Source organism: Cloeon dipterum, chromosome 4 (genome assembly GCF_949628265.1).
Source record: "Cloeon dipterum chromosome 4, ieCloDipt1.1, whole genome shotgun sequence".
Lineage (NCBI taxonomy): Eukaryota > Metazoa > Arthropoda > Insecta > Ephemeroptera > Baetidae > Cloeon > Cloeon dipterum.
Window position 1 is genome coordinate 32,940,713 of NC_088789.1, and position 19,417 is coordinate 32,960,129.

Consider the following 19,417-nt stretch of genomic DNA (forward strand, 5'->3'; position numbering starts at 1 on the left):
AAAAAATCACGACTCTCCTAGAGAAAAGAGTGCACCGCTGCCGGAGCCCTCTTCAAGATGTGAAGCTGAGGAACTCCGTAACTCGTGCCTCCGCAAACGAGCATCACGAGACTTCCGGTGGTAGTTCACCTGGTACAAAAAAAAATCAATTAATTTAAACATATTTACGCAAAAAGATGAGCAACTGCTCATTTCACAAGTAGTGCGCCTGCATGCCTGCCTCTTGATTCTAAACACTCGAAAACCAATAAGTTTTTCTCTGATCCGCCGCAATGCAGGGCTAATGCGGCCAAATTTTAATTTTTTTAAGCCTCTATCTGTCGCAGTGAGCAGAGTTTTTTTTGCATTCGTATGTAATTTTTCCAACAGTAGTCGTGGCAGCGTTGAAAATCATTAACTAGCAAGCAACACAAGGTGCGAGAGTGCGACTTCCAAATTCCAAACTAGCCGCGTGCAGTTCAGCATTTATTCAGTTAACCAGTTTCATAAACTAATTAAGTCACAATTATATTTGATCAGAAGCCCGGATTCCGTCGGTTAATGTCAGTTGGTTAATCAAGCTGCTTTTGTATGTACCGCATTCCTGCCATGTTTTACTAATTAAGAGAGGTGCGGTAGCAAAAATTTAATAAAATCACAAAAACAGCTTGTGGGCAAACTGTAAATTTCTTAAATTGTCCCTTTTCAAGCGTAAATACAAAGATTTACATAGTTTAACAGTTCAAAACGGTCACCTTTCCGTGCGGCCATGAAGCTCTCCTTTTGCTGCCGCTGAAAGCAGGATTTTCCAGGCTCAACACCTCCTTGCTATGCCTTACCAATCAAAAATAAACTATGCGGATGTGAAAATATCCAGTGCAAATATTGTACTTCGTCCGCGACTTTTCCTCTATTTTTGAGAGCAAGAATCAAGAATTTTGTGCTTGTGCTTGTCGTGCAAAAGAGCACCAAGATGGCCGACCGACCGTTTGAGTTTCAACAATTTTAATTTGGACGCTGATTCTGATTGTGAGCACCAGGGGTGTGAGAAACAGAGAAAGTGAAAGTAACGAGCGACGCGTACAAGAGTTATGAATTTTAGTTGGTAGCGCCGGTGGTGCGCATGGAAGGGACATAATTCTGCCAGTCAGCAGTTATACGATGCTACACGCAATTAATTGTTGGCGCTTGCCGCGGCATTCGTTGTTTGGCGCGCTGCGAAGGAGAAGGAGTGTGCGTTGCGGAGAAAAGAATAGCAGTTTCTAATGTAAGTTCCAAAAATGATAAATGATTATAATTTAATTTTCAAAGATTAAGAATTTATTATTTAATTTGGAAATGTGGTATTTTCAATCGAGTTATGAGTAAATATGGAGTTTCTTGCAACCTTATTCTCACTCCTTATTCGAATCCCTTTGAATCGTCTAATGATCGTCGGCCATTTTTATAATTTTGTTTGTCCTTGATGATACTATTCTTGTATTCTTGGTAAAAATTATCTCGGGAATTTTGACAGTAACTCTCACGTCTATTCAGGTAAATATATTGCTCTACGCGCCAAGAAACATATCATTTGCGTTCCTCGAGTGTTTATTTTGCTAATTCTGTGATGATTTCGAGGATTAATTGTGATTCAGATCACGAAATTCGGGAGGCTGGATCGTCATAAAAAGCGTGTTACACAGAATGACAATAATTAATGAATTAATTGTGTGCATTTTCCACAGCATGAGCGCCGAGCAACGAATTGACGATCAGTTGGTGGAGTTGACCACAGTCAGGCTCCAGAATCTGATGAGGAAGCAAAGGCTGGAGGTTCTGGCTCTTCAGTTCATTGCCTCTAATTTCCAACTCAATGAAGATTTAAACCTACGTAAGTAATTAATTAAGTTTGATTAGATTAAAGACTTAAAATTTTGCGTCTCTGTCACAGCCTCTGAAATTCGCGAGAAACTGTTGCAAAGGATTTTGCAGTGGAAGTGTTTTGCTCCAAAAGGAAATTTGGAGCAGTTTGGCAAGATGATGCAGGCGCTGCCACACCTGGTCGGCGAGAGGACCGTCTCGGTCGACTTTACAAACATGTTCACCTTTTGCCCTATTGATGAAATCAAGAGCTCGTTTATTCAGGTGTGCAAATTTCAAATTTGTTAATATATACATACTATAAATTTGAAATTGGCTCTGTATTTAGGTCTGCGAGTTGTTGGCTCAATTCGCGCCAAAAATCGAAGAGCTGTCGATGAAGAGTTCCCCGAAGCTCTTCATTCAGAATCTGCTGCGGCCGCTGACAAAAATGCAGAAGCTGAAGATTCTGCGGCTCGGATGTTGTCACTTCGACCCTGATGGATTAATAAAGCTTTCCAGAGCTTTGCCAAGCCTTTGGGTGTTGGGCGTCAAATCCCTAGTTATCAACAGGGAAATTTCTGGCTGTGGAAACAACCTGCTTTCAAGTGCCCTGCAGCACCTGAGAGTGCTTGAAGACGACAATTGGCGTATCCGTCTCCTGTCGTTTTATGCTAGGGTTGCCCCTCAGCTGGACTACACTGACGCCTCGCAGCGGGACGAGGACACAACTGCTTGTCTGCAAGAGGACGAAGACAAGACTCCAAATCAGCAAAGGAAATTCTTATATTTGCACTGTGATGAAGAGTACTTTGATGGCAAGGAGCAACTCCACGTCAAGTACCCGTTCATCACTCGCTTGCATGTAATTTTTAATATCAGACATAATTTTCCATTAATATTGCGATTTTGCTTTGTAGGTGGGCGACGTGTTCATCAATCTGTATGGAGTGGGAGCTGTTGATAAGTTTTCACATTTGAAGACTTTGGTTCTGCACAGCTGTGATTTGGCCCACGTGGAATATTTGATGAGCGTTTACGGACAGAACCTGCGCACGCTGCACATGGTGTACGACGAGGAGAGTCCATTGGAAGGACTGACGTTCGGACGCATTTTGGAATGCTGCCCGCGCCTGGAAGAACTAAAATTGAGCAACGTCATCATTCCAAATTCGGTCTCAGGTGCCTTCCCAGAACTGCGTAGTTTCATCTGGGAAAATAGGTAATTTTTTAAATAATAATTGATCACTTTTACTAATAACCTCTCCACAGTTCGGAGGTCGATTACGTCATGCCGCTGTTGAGCATCTTGTCCTCGCCGAAACTTGAGGAAATCAAACTGGAAGGACTGTACAGAGAGGAGGACTTGAGGGGCGCTGCCACCCTGATTGAGCAGAAGATGATCCTAAGGCATTTGCAGTCCTTGCATTTGAACCTGGTTCACACCGTGGACCCAGATTTCAATTTTGCCCACTTCGGGGCCGCCTCACGCCTGGCTAAAACTGCCTCTGCGTTCCTTCCTTTTCTGGTTGACGTCCATCTTTCCATGATGAATGATTGCATCCTTCTCCGTTATGACGAAGTGGTTGACCAGGTTGTGAGCGAGAACTTTCAGGACGAGGCTATGGACATGATGACCAAGGAGTTTGAGAAATTTGCAGGTGTTGCATTCAAACCATGAATCTGGTTTATTTAAATATTTAGTCTGTCAATTTTGTGCTTTCGAATGGAATTTGACGAAAGTAACATAGATAGATTTTATTCATAAAAAATAAAATCTGCTCTTTGTTTTGAAAATGCGTCTTGTGAATCGAAAATTATCTCCTTAGCCCCCAATGTAGCAAGAAAAATTCCTCCATTAACCATATAAAATAAATTATTATTAATTTTTTCCCTATATTTTAATATTTAAAATTAATGGACCAGTGAAAACCATTATTTTAGTTTCAATGCGAATTTCCACTGTTGAGCAGGAAGCAAGTCGATTTATTTCTCGCGGTGGAGTACCATGATATTTCTGATTGGGCCAAAAAGGAAAAAACATGCCACTAACGTACAATCAGACCATCCACGATCCTGCACTCCGCACAAATAGTTAACTGCTTGACTGCGCATGACTCATCTTGCAGGAAAAGCAGCTTTGTTTTCAATAATCATTTTTATTAATTTGTTCCTACATATATAATTTTAAACATCTTAACTCTTCATTGTCAGTTCCAAAGACCAAACAATTTTGTGTAACAGAAGAATAATAGTATCTGACATACCAGAAATATTTTTGATAAAGGAAAAATATTCAATTTAATATGTTGATTGGAAAAAAAGCGGGAAAAGCGTGCATGATGTGCATGCTAATTCAAGGAGTGTGCCTGACAATGATCGTCCTTTTTGCGGCCTCTGGACCTGGACAAGGCCAGTAGGTGATTCTTAAATGTTAGAGGGTAAGATTAAGAGCTGATTTTTAAATGTTTATTTTCAGCTGCAGCAAGGGCAAGGGGACCAGCTGCCGGGCGGCGCCGCTGATTTGAATCTGTCCAACAGCGGCGGCACAGATGAAAACCTGGACAAGAAGCAGGTGAAGAGCCTGGAAATGAAACAGCTGGAGGTGCAGGAGCAGAAGGTTGGTAATTTTTGAAATATTCTTAAATAAATGTTCTGTTCTTACGATTTTCTTAACAACTTTATTAAAATTTGAGCAAAATTGTTATTTTTTTCATTCTCAGAAACCTGAAACGACAACTGAGAGTCTGAACTTTGGAAATGAAGCAACTTTCGAGACCGAGGCACCAAATCCTGAAGTCAAAAGTACCACAGACGCGGAGAAGAAAACCAGACACAACGTGCACTGGATTTGAACATTTCCTTTATATTTTTTACAGGTAAGCAGCGTACTGTTGCTTCTCGCGTCTTACATTATAATTTTTCGCAGGGTCATTCACAATCTGCTTAGTTCTGCTGTATTTGATGGTGTCTTACTCGGAACCTGCTTAATTCGAGGAAACTGATGGTACTTTGACCTTTGAATTGAATCTTTATATCACAGCATCGTTGGGCAAAAAAGAGCTTGACTAGACTTAGTTAAATTAATTAAATTTTAAACACATAACCGGAAAATTTCCCATTTAAAAGGAAAAATACCTGTATTGGGACCGAGGATCTCGTTATCGGTCGGCTCGGAGGTGGACAAGAGGTACCTGCACGCACACAGACATATTTATAGACGAGTATTTTTCTTGCGTTTTCTATTAGTGATTTGAATGTTTTATTTTGGACAGAAACGAAATTGACAAAAAAATTTGACATGATAATAAAGGCTTGGCACTGACGACAGTGAGTTTTTCGATAGGGTTTTGATTTGCCGACGCCGGTGATGAGCATGTCCAGTAATTTAAGAAACTACGCGATCTTAATCCGCTCGTCTAAAATTTATATTTTATCAAGATTAAATTTCATTTTATAAATTAATAATTTAAATATGTTATTCATATTTTTACTCAATTTATATTTTGAGAAGTGTTGGAAGTGTCTCAGAAATTATCCTGAAAGGTCACCGGGAGGGTAACTACTGGAAAGTTATATCTGTCCCGCGGCCCGAATTAAAATGCCTGGCTACGCGAAGGTTGCAACGTAATTCTAGATAAAGGCAAATTCTTGAAAAATTCATAAACTAGATTACTCCTGACTAAGTTGCAATTCACATTTGCTTCAACTGCAAGTCCTTCTAAAATTATATAAATTATAAGAATATTTTATGTTCTTTCTAAAATCCTGTCAATAAAATATGAACTCTTAACAAAAAAATGTTTATCAAGTGACGAAAGCTGAAAAGCACAGTGGGTTCAGCTATGTTGAGCGGAGACGGCAGCCTGCTCTAACCTTTTGTACCTTCCCCTACAAACCCTAACTTGCTCCCTCACTCATTGAGAGGAGTGAGAAAAATCCTTGAAGCGCTTGATCGCTGTCATTGCCTCACATGCCACATGCTCTTAAATTCTCCCTTTTACATCTGCAAGATTCCAGCATATTTTTAATTCCATACTTTTTATTCCAAAAATGCTCCTTTGCCACACATAAGCCTTCTGTCAGCTCTGTCGCTCAGGACAACACCGTTTTTTGTTCGTGTAATTTTATTTTAAATTTATTTTCACCCAATTCCCTTATTGTTTACACCATAATCCCTTTTCTCATTGCAGCATTTTCAACAAGAGGTTAGAATTCCAGATATGGCGGAGGGACAACAACAGGGCCCAGCGAATGAACCTGAACCTGACTACTATCCTAACCAGGAAGTGAAGGAGTGGCACAAATCGGTCACCTCAGAACTCAGAAATGTCGAAGTCTTAAATCTGTAAACGAAATATATATAAAACTGACTGAATTTGTCACTAATAACTATTATCTTGTGCGATTCGACAGAATTGTTGCCATGTTTCCTGACGCCGCACTAAGTGTTGCATTGGGTTCATGGGGCAACTACGTCAGAAACATTGAAAAGGGAATTTTTGAAATGGCGATTAGTAAGGTGAGTACTATTTCAGAGCCACTAATATATTCCTTCAGAGACATTATGAATGAGAATACTGTTTTTTTCCAGAACCACTATTTCGATCTGATTAAAGATAAGATGCGCTTTTTCAACTCGAGAAAAAATGAAAGAATGGAAAGAATAAGAAGGTCAAGATCAAATTCAGCAAGGCGTTTCTATAGTTGTAAGAAAAGAAGGTTTACTGAATAAAATTTTTAGACATGTAAATTTGCCGTTCGTTTTTTTCTATTACTTCCTGTTAATACGAGGATATTTTTAGTAAAAACTAATTGGCAAAGAAGGGCAGATTTTCCAAATTCATTGCGTATTTTTTGATCTTAATAGAGTTTATTTGGTAATAATTTTTATTTTGTCTTTAAAAATTTAAGCTATTTGAACGCATATGACACAATAATTGTCAAATAACGACAAAATTCCATTTTTTACTTTGATCTATTTTAAGAAAGAATTTCAAGAATGGCCAATAACACGAAATTCTGCTAATTTTTATGGTATTTATTCTGCTCGTCGATGTTATGCCTGTTTTTCTTCTCCTGCAAGTGCGGTCAGGTGGCAGTCGGGTCAATCAACCCTAAAGCCACCCAACGTTGCCAAACTTCTGGTTTTCTCAAGCGCGCAAAAGTTTAATTTCTGGAAATTTCTTATCGATTTTAATTCCAAATCGCTTTAAAGATAGGATATATCGATATATGTACATTTAATTGACTTGCGTAGGCGCACTATAAGTAAGGAAGTCTCTGTCTTCAAATAATTTTGAAATATAATGCCGCTTCATTCCTTATTTGGTAGCGAAAGAGGGCACGTGTTCTATTTTATTATCTTCACTATCATATGCAGTACGAAGCAGTTTTTTCCATTTTAAAAAGGCTCGTTATTTGATGATAGATGAAAGTAATTTAATGTTGGCAAAAACTTGCCTGTCCTATCTTCAAATAAGAACTTTTATAGCAATCTGATATCTTATGGCTTAATTGGTAGGAAACGGAAATATGCTGTCTGGACAAGTTGCACACCTCGATAGAGCCTTAAGAATTTAAATTAATTTTTTTATATTTTCTCTTTTAACAGTTAGTAAAATCATATTCGATCCCAAACAAATTAAATTTGACGCTAGATTTTTGCTAATTGCAATTAAATATTATTGTTCATTATGATTATATAAAATTTCGTAACCAGCTGGCATTCTACTCGAAAGTAATGTAGATTCTTTGCTTTTAAGAAAAAAATGTATGAAAAAACAAAGAGATATTTTGTTCAAAATTTAACTTTTAGTTTTGGTCTGAACTGGTTCATTTTAACAAATATTTCGTGTTGAACTAAAAATTTTCCTTTTTATTGTGATAGGACAGTGAACAAAATATGAACAACATGGTTGTACATGCAATATGTGATGCAATCAGCATCCTCGTGTTCTGTACAAATTGTGTTATTTTTCTAGCGAGAAACAATAAGGCGGTATTTGAAGTTGAATGAATTTGAGCACTTCCACATTTAAGTTATTTCTATCTGCATGATTTCAAGTGCGATTTGTACAAACCACGACAGTGGAATTTGCTCCTGCAGCGACAGCACTTAGCAATTTTCAGGTGATATCTTCTCATATTTTCAATGGAAACATCCAATTGGCAATGATTGCACACCTTGAATTTGTGGGTTTGATTAACATGCGTTCTCAAACTAGATTCTGTTGAGTACATTTTGTCACACATTTTGCATTTGATATATTTCGGCAAGTGCTTGCAAGCTATGTGCCGTTCCAAATGGAATTTTAGCGTTGCTTTGTGATCACAATCATTGCATTTGAACATTCTTTCTATGTCATCGTTCCCATGAGCAGAGTCAAAGTGAATTTCCATTTCAATTTTTGTTTTGAAAAATGACAAGCAACCATGACGAGAGCATTTTACAGGAAAATCTTTGTGAACTTTACGAATGTGTTGGTTGTAGTTTATTGATTCCTCGAATTCCTTCCCACAAAAACTGCAATTTAATTTGTCTCGTGCATATGGTTTGTCGTGGACATTCTTGTTGTGCTCTTCTTTTTCCTTAAGAGTGTGGTAATAAGTAGGACAATTGCGATTTTCACATCTGATTGCTTCCTTGTGCATTTTCTTCATATGTCCTGACAAATGATGAGAATATTTGAATCTTTTCCCGCAGTAGATGCAGTTCCATCGCCTCGCCCGTGTTTCAGCTTCAACATTTTGTCTCTCTTCACCGTCACTTTGCGGCAGCTCAATAATCTCCAACTGCACCCAACACTGCTCCAATTTCCCCTCTAAAAACGAACACAAAATTAACAAAACACATTGGGCTTCAAATGCGTGAATTTTACCAAAATAGTAATTCCGCAGCTCCTTCGCTGCTTCGTCCGAATAATCCAAATTTCTGGGCCACCAAACCAAATCCTCGTCTGACATTCCATTGAATTTCCAGAGAAACCTTAAGGGAAAAATTCCTGAAATAAAATAGAAAAATTCCTGAATTCTTTTGAGCTCACTCGGCATCCCAGATGCAAAAGTAGCAAATCTTGTCCTCGTCCAGGATTTCCTCGGCCAACTCGTATTCGCAGACATTGAGAAACCAAGTCTGCAATTTGTCCTTGTCCACGTGGACAGCGAGGACAGCGCCGTCCACCGTGGGACGCTCGCAAATCAAGCACAACTCCTTTTGCAACGACATATCTAATGGACCACCCGAACCTGAATGAATGATGGAAGGTTCCAGGTGGCTAATGAGCGATCACAGCGCTGCTCTTAGGGAGGAGATAAGATTATAAAATTTTGAATCTTTTTGGCGCCATTTAAAGAAATGAGGAAAAATATTATCTTTTATTAGAGTTGAATATTTATTGATTACATTAAAGCTGAGAAAGAGGAAAATCTTTATTTAACATACTCCCGCTAATCGATCTGATCCGCGGCGGGCGTGGCCGTGGAGCAGGAAACACGCAGGTCGAGCGACAACCAACCCGACGAGACGAGATCCTCCTGCTTCTTGGCTGAGCGCGTAGAGCACACGATTTTTTCTCCTCCACAAATGTGGGCTGCCCCTCGCGTCTCGCTCACAATCAGCTCCCTCTCTTTCCTTATTTACCTACTCTTTGCTTTGCCATCACTTTGCATCATCAGTCTCTGTCAAACTGACCTAGTTTTATCTCATTCGCTTCATGCTCTCGCCGCGCCGCAAGCCATTCTTCAAATTAAAGAAAAAATGTTGTTTAGTGAGTACATCCGGCGGATTTTTACACATTTCAAACTTGGAATTTGGTCTACATCTATACTGATTTTTATTTTCTGTAATTATGTACTGTTGCATTGGGGTCAAGCGCTAAAATCAATTTTCTTTTCGTGCGGTAAATATTTCAAAAAGCGATTTGAGCACAAATTCCCCAAATTCCTAGCACGGCATGAAATTCAAAACTCTCCGCTCGCTCTGTCGTTTCCTCACCCCTATTTGGAATAGGAATGAACTCGGCGGCGCAGCTTTCTGGAATAAAAAAATTTAAAATTCTACTTTTAATAATTTCCACTTTTCTTTTTGACATCTGACAATCTGAATGAATTAATATCATATTTTCTTTTTGTATGCACAGGCGATGAAGATGTTTGTATGCTTGACACCATCCAGGACACCGACGGTTCATATTTGGATGATGTGTACGATTCCGAGTCGCTCATTGTCAGTTCAGCGGCGTTCGAATTCTTTGAGTGGCCAATCTTCGGCGATCAAGCCTCATTATTGCTCGTCCCGTTTTGGCAGGGGCAGGAACAACCCTCGGTCGACCTGAAGGCAATTATTGCCCACGACCATTCCTATATCATGGTCCACCCAAACATCGCAGTCGCCAAGTTGGATTTGACGCTGTTGCTGAATAGCAGTGCGTAACAAAATTTTAAATTTCACAACTGCATAATAATAATAAGGAATGTTTATTTTTGAATTATTAAATTCAAATATTTTGATTTTTTGTCAAATTTAATCATGAGAGAAAAATCCAAATTTCGTGGGTCAGTTGATTGGAGAGAAGTTAGCTCTCAGAATTTTGCAATCACGATTTTCACTGATTTTCCGCATTTCCCAAATAAAAGACTCACGTCGTCAGATAGTTCTCGATCAGGGCATTCCAAATCATTTGAGAAAACATGGCATTCCATTATTTCACAGAAAACCTTTTGATTGGTCATCAGAGGGGGGCGTGTCAAGCACACTCCCGCTCTCGTTTCTCGCTTTATTACGCCTAATTTCACTTAATTATCGTTAGTACTCGCGAGAGGTCTTCGACATGGAGCTAACTTCATTCCGATCAGATGTCTTATCGGGATATAAAAAGTGGGCGGGGCTAGCGATCAGCCAAATCAGCGCATGTCAAACGAATTTCTCTATTCCCTGCTTCAGTTGTTGTCGATTTAAGTAAAGTGGTTATTTTTTCCGACCAAAAAGTCCAGCGCAACGTGTGAACATTTTTTCCCGCCAAAACAATATGAATGCAAGAAATGCGCATGCGACAGAGCTGGCTCGATCTGACAAAGAGGTCGGTTTCTCTGCAAGTGCTCAAACCAGATCTCACCCATGCGTAGTTCTCGCAAATAAGTTCAAATTGTTTTGGCGGGAAAAAACGTTCGCATTTCACGTTGGACTTTTTGGTCGGAAAAATATCCATTTAACCAAATTCGACCCTCAGGAATCGATTAGTGTGCTCAGAAACGTCGTCAAAGATGTTTTTTAATCTTTTCCCTGTCGCTATTGCAGATGAGGATGAGAACTTGGACATTTTCGGCTTCAATTCAATGTCGCCGTCGCCCCCTCCGACTCCCAAGACGTCCGGCTACTCCGGCAGCTTAGGCTCCCAGTGCGTGGCAGTCACCCCGTTCTCCCTCCCAACCCTCCCGAAGCCGAGCACGTCGCAAGACGCCAATAACAACGAGCTGCTTTTACCACGCCGGTGGAGCGATCGGAAAAGCAGACAGTCCAGCTCGAAAGCGTCGGAAGTGTCGGAACCGATCGCCAGCACGAGTCGCGGCCGTAGTGGACGTGGGCGTGGTCGCTGCCGTGGGGCCTCAAAGCCATTAGTTCCCAATTGCGCTGCCGTCCCTGTCGTGGCGCCAGTGAAGGTGCGGCCGGCTAAACGCGGGAGCAAAAAAGAGAAGGGCAACAAAATAAAGATCCCAGCGGTAACTGCTGAACAGAAGAGAATTCGGCATAACACTGCCGAAAGAGATCGACGGGCTAAATTGGCGAAGCTGTTCGACGATCTGAGGAGTGTCCTGCCGAAAGTAGACGAAAAGCATCTTTCAAAGGCTAACACCCTCATTTTAGCCAAGACCAGCATCCTGAAAATTCTGAATATGATGCAGGCCACGATAAATTTGGGGAGCAGGTACTTGCAGGCACGTCGAAGGTTGTCACGTCGAAATATTGACTAATAGAAAAGTGTTACGGGATAGCAGGGACAGAGGGCACCTGAAACCAACTGCCGTGAACTTTTAATCACACGTACCGTATACTTTTCAACCGGCCTGTAAAAAAGGTTATCTGTAAAAAACGTCTTTAACGAAGTTTCTGAGCACACCAATCGATTCTCGAGGAAAGAATTATAGGTAAAATGTGTATTTTTTCCTACCAAAAAGTCCTGAGCAACGTGCGAACTTTTTTCCCGCCAAAACAAAATGAATGCGAGATGTGCGCATGCGTGAGAGCTGGTTTGAGCACTTGCAGAGAGACCGCAGCTGTACAAATGACTTCTTTGTCAGATCCAGCCAGCTCTGACGCATGCGCATTTCTTGCATTCATATTGTTTTGGCGGAAAAAAGATTCACACGTCGCGCTGCGCTTTTTGGTCGGAAAAAATGTCCACTTATCCTCAAGAATCTATTGGTGTGCTCAGATATTTCGTCAAAGACAGTCTTTAACAATTTCAAATCTCACCCTCGCGCAATATTTTAAAAATTGCGTAAAGACGAATTTCAAGAAGCTCAAAAATATCTTTAAGTCAAAATTAGCTGCATAAGTGTTCGCAAATTTAGCATATTTTTTTAAGAAAATTTTCGAAAACCATAAAATAAACTTTTAGATTAAATAAAAAAATTTGCGACGTACTTTCTAGCACTTTTATTCAAAGTTACGAATTGACCATTATATTAATTTGTTTTTACTGCAATTTGATGAAAATCATTTCGGAATTTCGTCATTACAGGCACTCACAAAATTGTTCTTTCTTTCGCATGAAGTCATGAAAGGAGTTTAGATAGAATTATTGAGACATTTACTGTTAAGAGGCCACAAAAAAATCAATATGGAGGTTTTTGTGAATAACTTTCAAAGCGTACAGATTTTGCTGGCAATTAACATTCCTTTTTTCAAAAGGGCAGAGCATTCATTTGAGCGAAATTCCACGCAAACTCGATCCCAAGGAAATTGACACCTAGAAAATTTATAATTAGCATCGTTTTTAAATTTCATTGGAGAAACCAATGTATTTTTAATTTTATTAAATTAAATTATTAAGTCAACTGTAAAGTCAAAATGTTTACTCGTCTTTTTAAATGGCGCTACTTAACATTCAAATGTTTCTAATTCAATATTTTACCCTAAGAGCAGCGCTGTGATCGCTTACACACAGTAAAGCCACCTGGAACCTTACATCATTCATTCAGGTTCAGGTGGTCCATTAGATATGTCGTTGCAAAAGGAGTTGTGCTTGATTTGCGAGCGTCCCACGGTGGATGGCGCTGTCCTCGCTGTCCACGTGGACAAGGAGAAACTGCAGAGTTGGTTTCTCAATGTCTGTGAGTACGAGTTGGCCGAGGAAATCCTGGACGAGGACAAGATTTGCTACTTTTGCATCTGGGATGCCGAGTAAGTTCAAAAGAATACAAGGAATTTTCTTTTTTATTTCAGGAATTTTCCCAAAGGTTTCTCTGGAAATTCGATGGAATGTCAGACGAAGATTTGGTTTGGTGGCCCAGGAATTCGGATTATTCGGACGAAGCAGCGAAGGAGCTGCGGAATTACTATTTTGGTAAAATTCACGCATTCGAAGCCCAATGTGTTTTGTTAATTTTGTGTTCGTTTTTAGAGGGAAATTTGGAGCAGTGTTGGGTGCAGTTGGAGAAAATTGAGCTGCCACAAAGTGACGGCGAGGAAAGACGATTTGTCGAAGCTGAAACGCTGCCGAGGAGGCGTTGGAAATGCATCTACTGCGGGAAAAGATTTAAATATGCTCGATATTTGTCAGAGCATATAAAGAAAATGCACAAGGAAGCCATCAGATGTGAAAACCACAAATGTGCTACATATTACCACACTCTTGAAGAAAAAGAAGAGCACAACAAGAATGTCCACGAAAAACCAAAGGAAAGAAAAAAATTCAATTGCAGTTTATGTGGAAAGGAATTTGTGGGAGCATCCAACTACAACAATCATGTTCGCAAAGTTCACAAAGATTTTCCTGTAAAATGCTCTTCCTATGGTTGCCTTTCATTCTTCAAAACAAAAATTGAAATGGAAATTCACTTTGACTCTGCTCATGGGAACGATGACATGGAAAGAAAATTCAAATGCAATGATTGCGATTACAAAGCAATAAAAAAATATAATTTGAAACTGCACATAGCTTGCAAGCACTTTCCGAAATATATGAAATGCAAAATGTGTGAAAATATGTACTCGACTGAATTTAGCCTAAGGAAACATGTTAATCAACCACAATTTTAAGGTATGTACATATTGCAAATTAGTTGTTTCTGTCAATAACATGAAAAGTTTTCACCTGAATGTTAAAAAGTGCCACCACTGCAAGAGCAAATTCCAATGTCGTGGTTTGTACAAATCGCACTTGAAATCATGCAGAAAGAAATAATTTAAGTGTTACAAGTTCTTTATATCATTCAACTGCTTCAATTCCCACCTTCGCAGTCACACGAGAAAAAAATTACACACTCTGGTTATTGTACAGACCACAAAAACTCGAATTCAATTGCATAGTTTGTACAATCCTTTATCAATATTATGCGGTCAATATGTTCGATTAATTAAACTCTTCACCACAATAAACATGGATAAATATCAGTTTTAAAAACGTGTTTTTCAAATCTATTAATATATAAACCTGTTCAGACCAAAACAAAAAGAATATTTTGAAAAATATCACTGCTAGTTTTTTGAAACGTAATTTTTTTTAATGAAGTTCGAAAGAATGTCCAAAATTAGTTCTTAATTTTGAGTGAAATATTGATTGTGTGTATCGGAGCGATTGTTCGATTGTGGGCTGATTTTTGAAGCGTCCGTTCGGGGTTGGGAGGGTTTTCGGACGTTTTATGACGTCACCAAGTTACGCCCACAAAACACCGCATATGGCGGCCATAAGACCTATTTTAAAGCGACCGACGCGACACCAACGGTTGGGTCGGGAAGGGAAGAATTCGGGCCATAAGAGTGACTAGACTACCCCCTCATCTCCGCGCTCACCTGAAGGGATTTTTAATTTTAATTTCGTGTCCTTAAGGTCGAAATAATTATATTAGTGCGATGAATGTGATTTATAAATTATGTGTTATTTTATTCCAGCTGTTTTGTTAATCTGTTGGCCAAAGCGCACTTTTATTGAAATTAAATAATATTTTTTGATAATTATTTTATTTAAATTTATTGTTATAATTGCTAGTTATCTGAAATTTCCTCATAATTTCATTGTGTTTTGAATCTCGAATGCATGCTACAAACACGATTAGCAGCAATGCAATATCTAAATTCGGGCCATTATTCGCAGAGGACGCTTTCGTCTTGCTTTATCTACAGCAAATCATAAATGTAAACATGAAAAACTCAATTGAGTGTGAATTGTTGGGCCTTGAGCCTCGTTACACTCACACGCTCCCCCCTTTGCCGCAGGAGGCGAAACAAAATCGCCCCCGAAGTCACATAAATTCAAAAATCCCTATCTCTCTGCTTCAGAGAATCAAAAGTAAAGTGAAAAAAATCAATGCTTGATAAGATTGAGATAGTCGTAGTCCAAGATGTACTCAGGGTAGACGTCATTTTCGGTCCTGGCCAGCTTGGCCGGCAGTACAATCGCCCTGGCAGCCACCATGAGGACATTATTCCTTGGCCTATGGGCGTGCGCCTCCCTGGGGGTCAGGTAGGCGTTCAGGTCGTCTGTAAGACGCCTCGAGTCAAAGCCGTGCTTGCACAGGTGCTTCACGTGATCTCTCTCCACGCAGAAGAACCTGACCACCTCGGTCAGCAGCGTCGAGCCACTCTCCATCTGCTCCTTCTTGCTCAGGTACGCACCGAACAGAAACAGGTTTTGCAGACGGACAGCCTGATGATCAAAGTTTGAGGAAAATTTAATACAGCAGTTTTTTTAAATTTTAAATTCGAAAAAAACGCGATTTATGACACTTTTGATTTGGTTTTCGGGGCCAACGCGGGGCCCTATGGGCCGGACTGCGCCGATTTGGGTCCCAGTCGAGGCCCCTAGATGGTTTGTGTCCGCTTGTGTGCGGTTTTTCTAAATCGGACCATTTTTCGAATTTTTAGGAATTTTTGGCCATATTTTCGAAAAAGTTCAAATTTTCCGGTTTATAAGGGAATGTTAGAAAAAAATAGCTCCTTGATAGTCGCTTAACTTATCTGTGAACATTTTAACTCTGAATTCGAGCCAATCCGATCCAAATCTTAAGAGCTATAATTTTTAACTTTCAAAAACGGGATTTTAGCACTTCGGGAAATCGAAAATTCGTTTTTTTTTTTCAAAACGAAGGTCACTTAAAAGATATTATCAACTCCATCGCACGGGCAGGACCAAAGCCAGTCTAGAAACCGATTTTCAGATTTTTCGGGCCCATAGAAAAATTAAAATTAATTTTTTCCGGTTTTACAGCTTCACGCGATGAAAATGATTTGATTTTTGTTTTAATTCGGTCGTTCATCCGATCATCGACCACGACAGCTCATTGAACACGTCTTTGATTGGGCTTTGACCTGCGGTACCCTAACAACGTTTTTCAGGGTACCCCGCGACCTGAGATCCGCTCCAAGCCCAGTTTTTAAGTCTATTTCCCTAATTTTGAGCACATTTAGCGATCTACTCAGCAACGATTTCATACCCTTACCCTTCAACGACCTTTCTCAGGTTGCACGACCTGAGATTGGGCTCTGGACTGTTATTTCGCTGTCGCTTCGGTCAATTTCACCACTTTGACGGACAGTCTGGCCCGCCAAAGGGTTCAAGAGTCGCAAAAGCATGCATGTTGTTGTGTCACGCGCAAATATGGCCGCTTCAAGCGTTTCAGTCTTTAAAGAAAGACATTTTGGTCATCTACATCGCTACACGTATATGAATTAATAAAATAATTGATTTAAAACAAAATGTTTCATCTCAAATCTCGATTTCATTTAGAGAAAAATAAATATTTTCGAGCGTCCGAAATAAAGTGTCTAGAAACTTACTTGCAAAATCCCGAAATTGGAATCTTTCATCTGGTGCTGCAGGCTTGCAAACTCGAGTCCAGCCGGGTCGAGCCGGAACAGTTGGTACTCCAAGTGGCGAAAGTAGGCGTGTCTCGGCTCCTGCCACGAAGTCGGCGAGCACAAAGCCACCAGCGACACGTACTCATCCGTGCTGAGTAAGAGACAGAATGGAAAGGTTCAAGAAAGAGATAAACTCAAGTTACTCAAGTGTTTGCTCAATAACGAGAAGGTAGAGTCCGTTACGAATCGAACAAAGCGCGAAAATTACAAACCAAAGTCTCATAAAAGTCGGAAATTCATAAAATTGGTTCCTGCGCGGGCCCAGGGACATAAATTATATCTTAAAAACCCACTGAAACCAAAATTTCTCATATTTTAATCAGTCCGTGCCGCGAAATATTAGCCGATCGTTCGCCCCGCCCACTTTTACATCCCTCTGCATCGCTCGCACGAGTTAGCTGACCGAACTGAAGTTAGCTCCATGTGGTAGACCTCTCGTAAGTCTATAACTTCACTCGTGCGCGCGATGCAGAGGGATATAAAAAGGGGTGGGGCGAATTATCGGCCAATATTCCGCGGTTTATTCAGTTTCAGTATAAATCGTACCGGCATTTGTCCAAATCAGGTGTGTTGAAGGCCTTGACAGAAACGTGTGGCTTGTCAGCATTCCTGGTGAAGTACTGGCTGTGCGACTTCCTGCAGAACATTTTGTTGTTCATGACCTGCCGGTAGAGGCGCTGCCTGTTGAGAATGCTGCCAAGGCGCGTCTTCTTCTTGTGCAGCCCCATCTTGGTCTTGTGCCACAGACACGCCCTGATCTTGTACACGAACTGCAGCTTGCGGCCCTCGGCCTTCAGCTTCTTGCTTCTGCTGCGCTTCCGGTCCGTGTCGTAGGTGCAGAAGGCGCGCACGCCTGGCCGAAGGGGCGGGTCTCTCTTGCCCATCCGCCGGTAGTACCTGGTTGTCACCGCCGGACTACCCTGGCGAACCTGCTCACCCTGCCGAGAGCCACCCTGACCGGGAATTTTGGACTGGCTCTGCAGAAAAATTACAAACAATAATTTTAGAGGCCGCGGAAATTTGGCCGATCGTTCGGCCCTTTGACTTTAATATCCCTCTGCATCGCCCGCACAAGTCAGCTGATCGGAGTGAAGTTAGCTCCACATGGTAGACATTTTCGAGAACCAAAAGTGGGCGGGGTGAACGATCGGCCAAATTTCCGCGGCACGAACGCAATGGCAAATAAAAAGACGCTATTCCCTCAGTATAAAATACCCTTCCGCCTTAATCTGTCAAAGTTAAAGAGCCAGTCGAGGAATAAAATATTTCCTTTTACCACCTGGTGATCAGGAAAGTGGTTGTCTTGGCAGAAAGGGCTCCAGGAAGGAGGCGCTTGCCAGTCAGGAGCGTAATTCCTTCTCTTGAGCGGCACAGGCACGTCGAGTCGGTCGGAGACCGAGCGACGAGGAGGGTTGTTCTTTGATTTGGGAAACTTGATCTCGTACATCAGCTCAAACTCGTTGATTGGCTTCTTGGCTGCAATATATAAAATAGACAAGAAAATTGCAGAGTTGAGAATCGATTTTTTTCGATCAAAATAATATACCTCCTCTTGCCGGTGATGGAGCAATTTTCTGCTGCCTTGATGGTGGTTGATGTTGGAATTTCTGCGGGTAGTTCGGCCACTTGGAACTGCTCCTGGAGCTGAGGAATTGGAGCGCTGTAGTAAAAATGCTGTGGCATCATAGTCAGGAGGCGTGGCACCGTGGAACTTGAGGCACTTACTGTTCGTTCCCCGAATCTATACTGGCCATCTAGGCCTGTCCAATACGACGCCCACGAGGAGACTTGCGAGAAGTTTAATTGATTCATCTTAATTTCCTCTGAAATGACAAATTGTATGTATTACACAAAATAATATGTATGATAATGTAATATTAGCAGTCGTAAAACCCGTATGACATATGACACACGGGTGTAATGTGTTTATTTTCATGGTTATTTGCGTGAACCCTCTCGAAACCTTCAATTTAGGTTGAAACTTACCTTTGCGGATCGTAAATATGCGCGGTTTCCCGAACTTCCGTTCTGGCACAGCTGATCAGCAGCTGTCGCGCAGGCTTGTGTTGCCACAAAGGAAAAAAGTTGCGACGGCAACGTTGCAATCGGCAAGAATTTCTACGATTTTTGCAGCAAGAATTTTTCGTGATACGCGTTTACGATGTTAATCCAAGATCCAAACTAACTCTTTATGAAAGACCTTGTCCACGTGAACAGCGAGGATAGCGCCGTCTGCCGTCAATCGCTCGCAGTTCATGCACTGCGTCTTTTGCAACGACATCTCCAACAGACTACCTGAACCTGAATGAAAGGATGGAAGGATTCAGGTGGCTTATAAGCGATCACTGCGCCACTTTCAGGGAAGAAATAAAAAACTTGAACGTTTTAGCGCCATTTAAAGCAATGAGGAAATATTTTAACTTTGATTAGAGTTGACTATTTATCGATTAAGATATGAATCCGAGAAGGCACAAAATATGTATTTAACCAATTTCTTCTAAAATTAGCCAGCCTTCT

The 19,417-nt window shown here is 40.7% G+C and overlaps 2 protein-coding genes across 2 annotated transcripts; one reads left to right on the forward strand and one right to left on the reverse strand.

The window, feature by feature from the left end:
- The first annotated feature begins 1,393 nt into the window (after positions 1–1,393).
- Positions 1,394–3,598, forward strand: LOC135943262 (uncharacterized). Its single transcript, XM_065489716.1, has 6 exons — positions 1,394–1,515; positions 1,707–1,852; positions 1,913–2,106; positions 2,171–2,686; positions 2,742–3,043; positions 3,094–3,598. Exons 2-6 carry the CDS (start codon positions 1,708–1,710, stop codon positions 3,500–3,502), a joined length of 1,566 nt encoding a protein of 521 aa, XP_065345788.1. The 5' UTR covers positions 1,394–1,515; position 1,707; the 3' UTR covers positions 3,503–3,598.
- An 11,525-nt stretch (positions 3,599–15,123) lies between these two features.
- On the reverse strand, positions 15,124–17,879 carry LOC135943025 (uncharacterized). Its single transcript, XM_065489412.1, has 3 exons — positions 17,447–17,879; positions 16,820–16,991; positions 15,124–15,689 (listed from the first exon to the last, which is right to left on the reverse strand). The coding sequence occupies exons 1-3, from the start codon at positions 17,782–17,784 to the stop codon at positions 15,348–15,350; spliced, it is 852 nt and encodes a 283-aa protein (XP_065345484.1). The 5' UTR covers positions 17,785–17,879; the 3' UTR covers positions 15,124–15,347.
- Between the last annotated feature and the right edge of the window lie 1,538 nt (positions 17,880–19,417).

Bases quoted from the DNA above. Each gene is read 5' to 3' on its own strand.
- LOC135943262 (XM_065489716.1), top strand. From the start codon at position 1,708: ATGAGCGCCGAGCAACGAATTGACGATCAGTTGGTGGAGTTGACCACA. The intron at 2,687-2,741 runs GTAATTTTTAAT...TTTGCTTTGTAG, and splicing joins CGTTCATCACTCGCTTGCAT to GTGGGCGACGTGTTCATCAA. The intron at 3,044-3,093 runs GTAATTTTTTAA...ACCTCTCCACAG, and splicing joins AGTTTCATCTGGGAAAATAG to TTCGGAGGTCGATTACGTCA.
- LOC135943025 (XM_065489412.1), bottom strand. From the start codon at position 17,784: ATGGGCAAGAGAGACCCGCCCCTTCGGCCAGGCGTGCGCGCCTTCTGC. The intron at 16,992-17,446 runs GTACGATTTATA...TCTCTTACTCAG, and splicing joins CCTGATTTGGACAAATGCCG to CACGGATGAGTACGTGTCGC. The intron at 15,690-16,819 runs GTAAGTTTCTAG...TTTGATCATCAG, and splicing joins CCAATTTCGGGATTTTGCAA to GCTGTCCGTCTGCAAAACCT.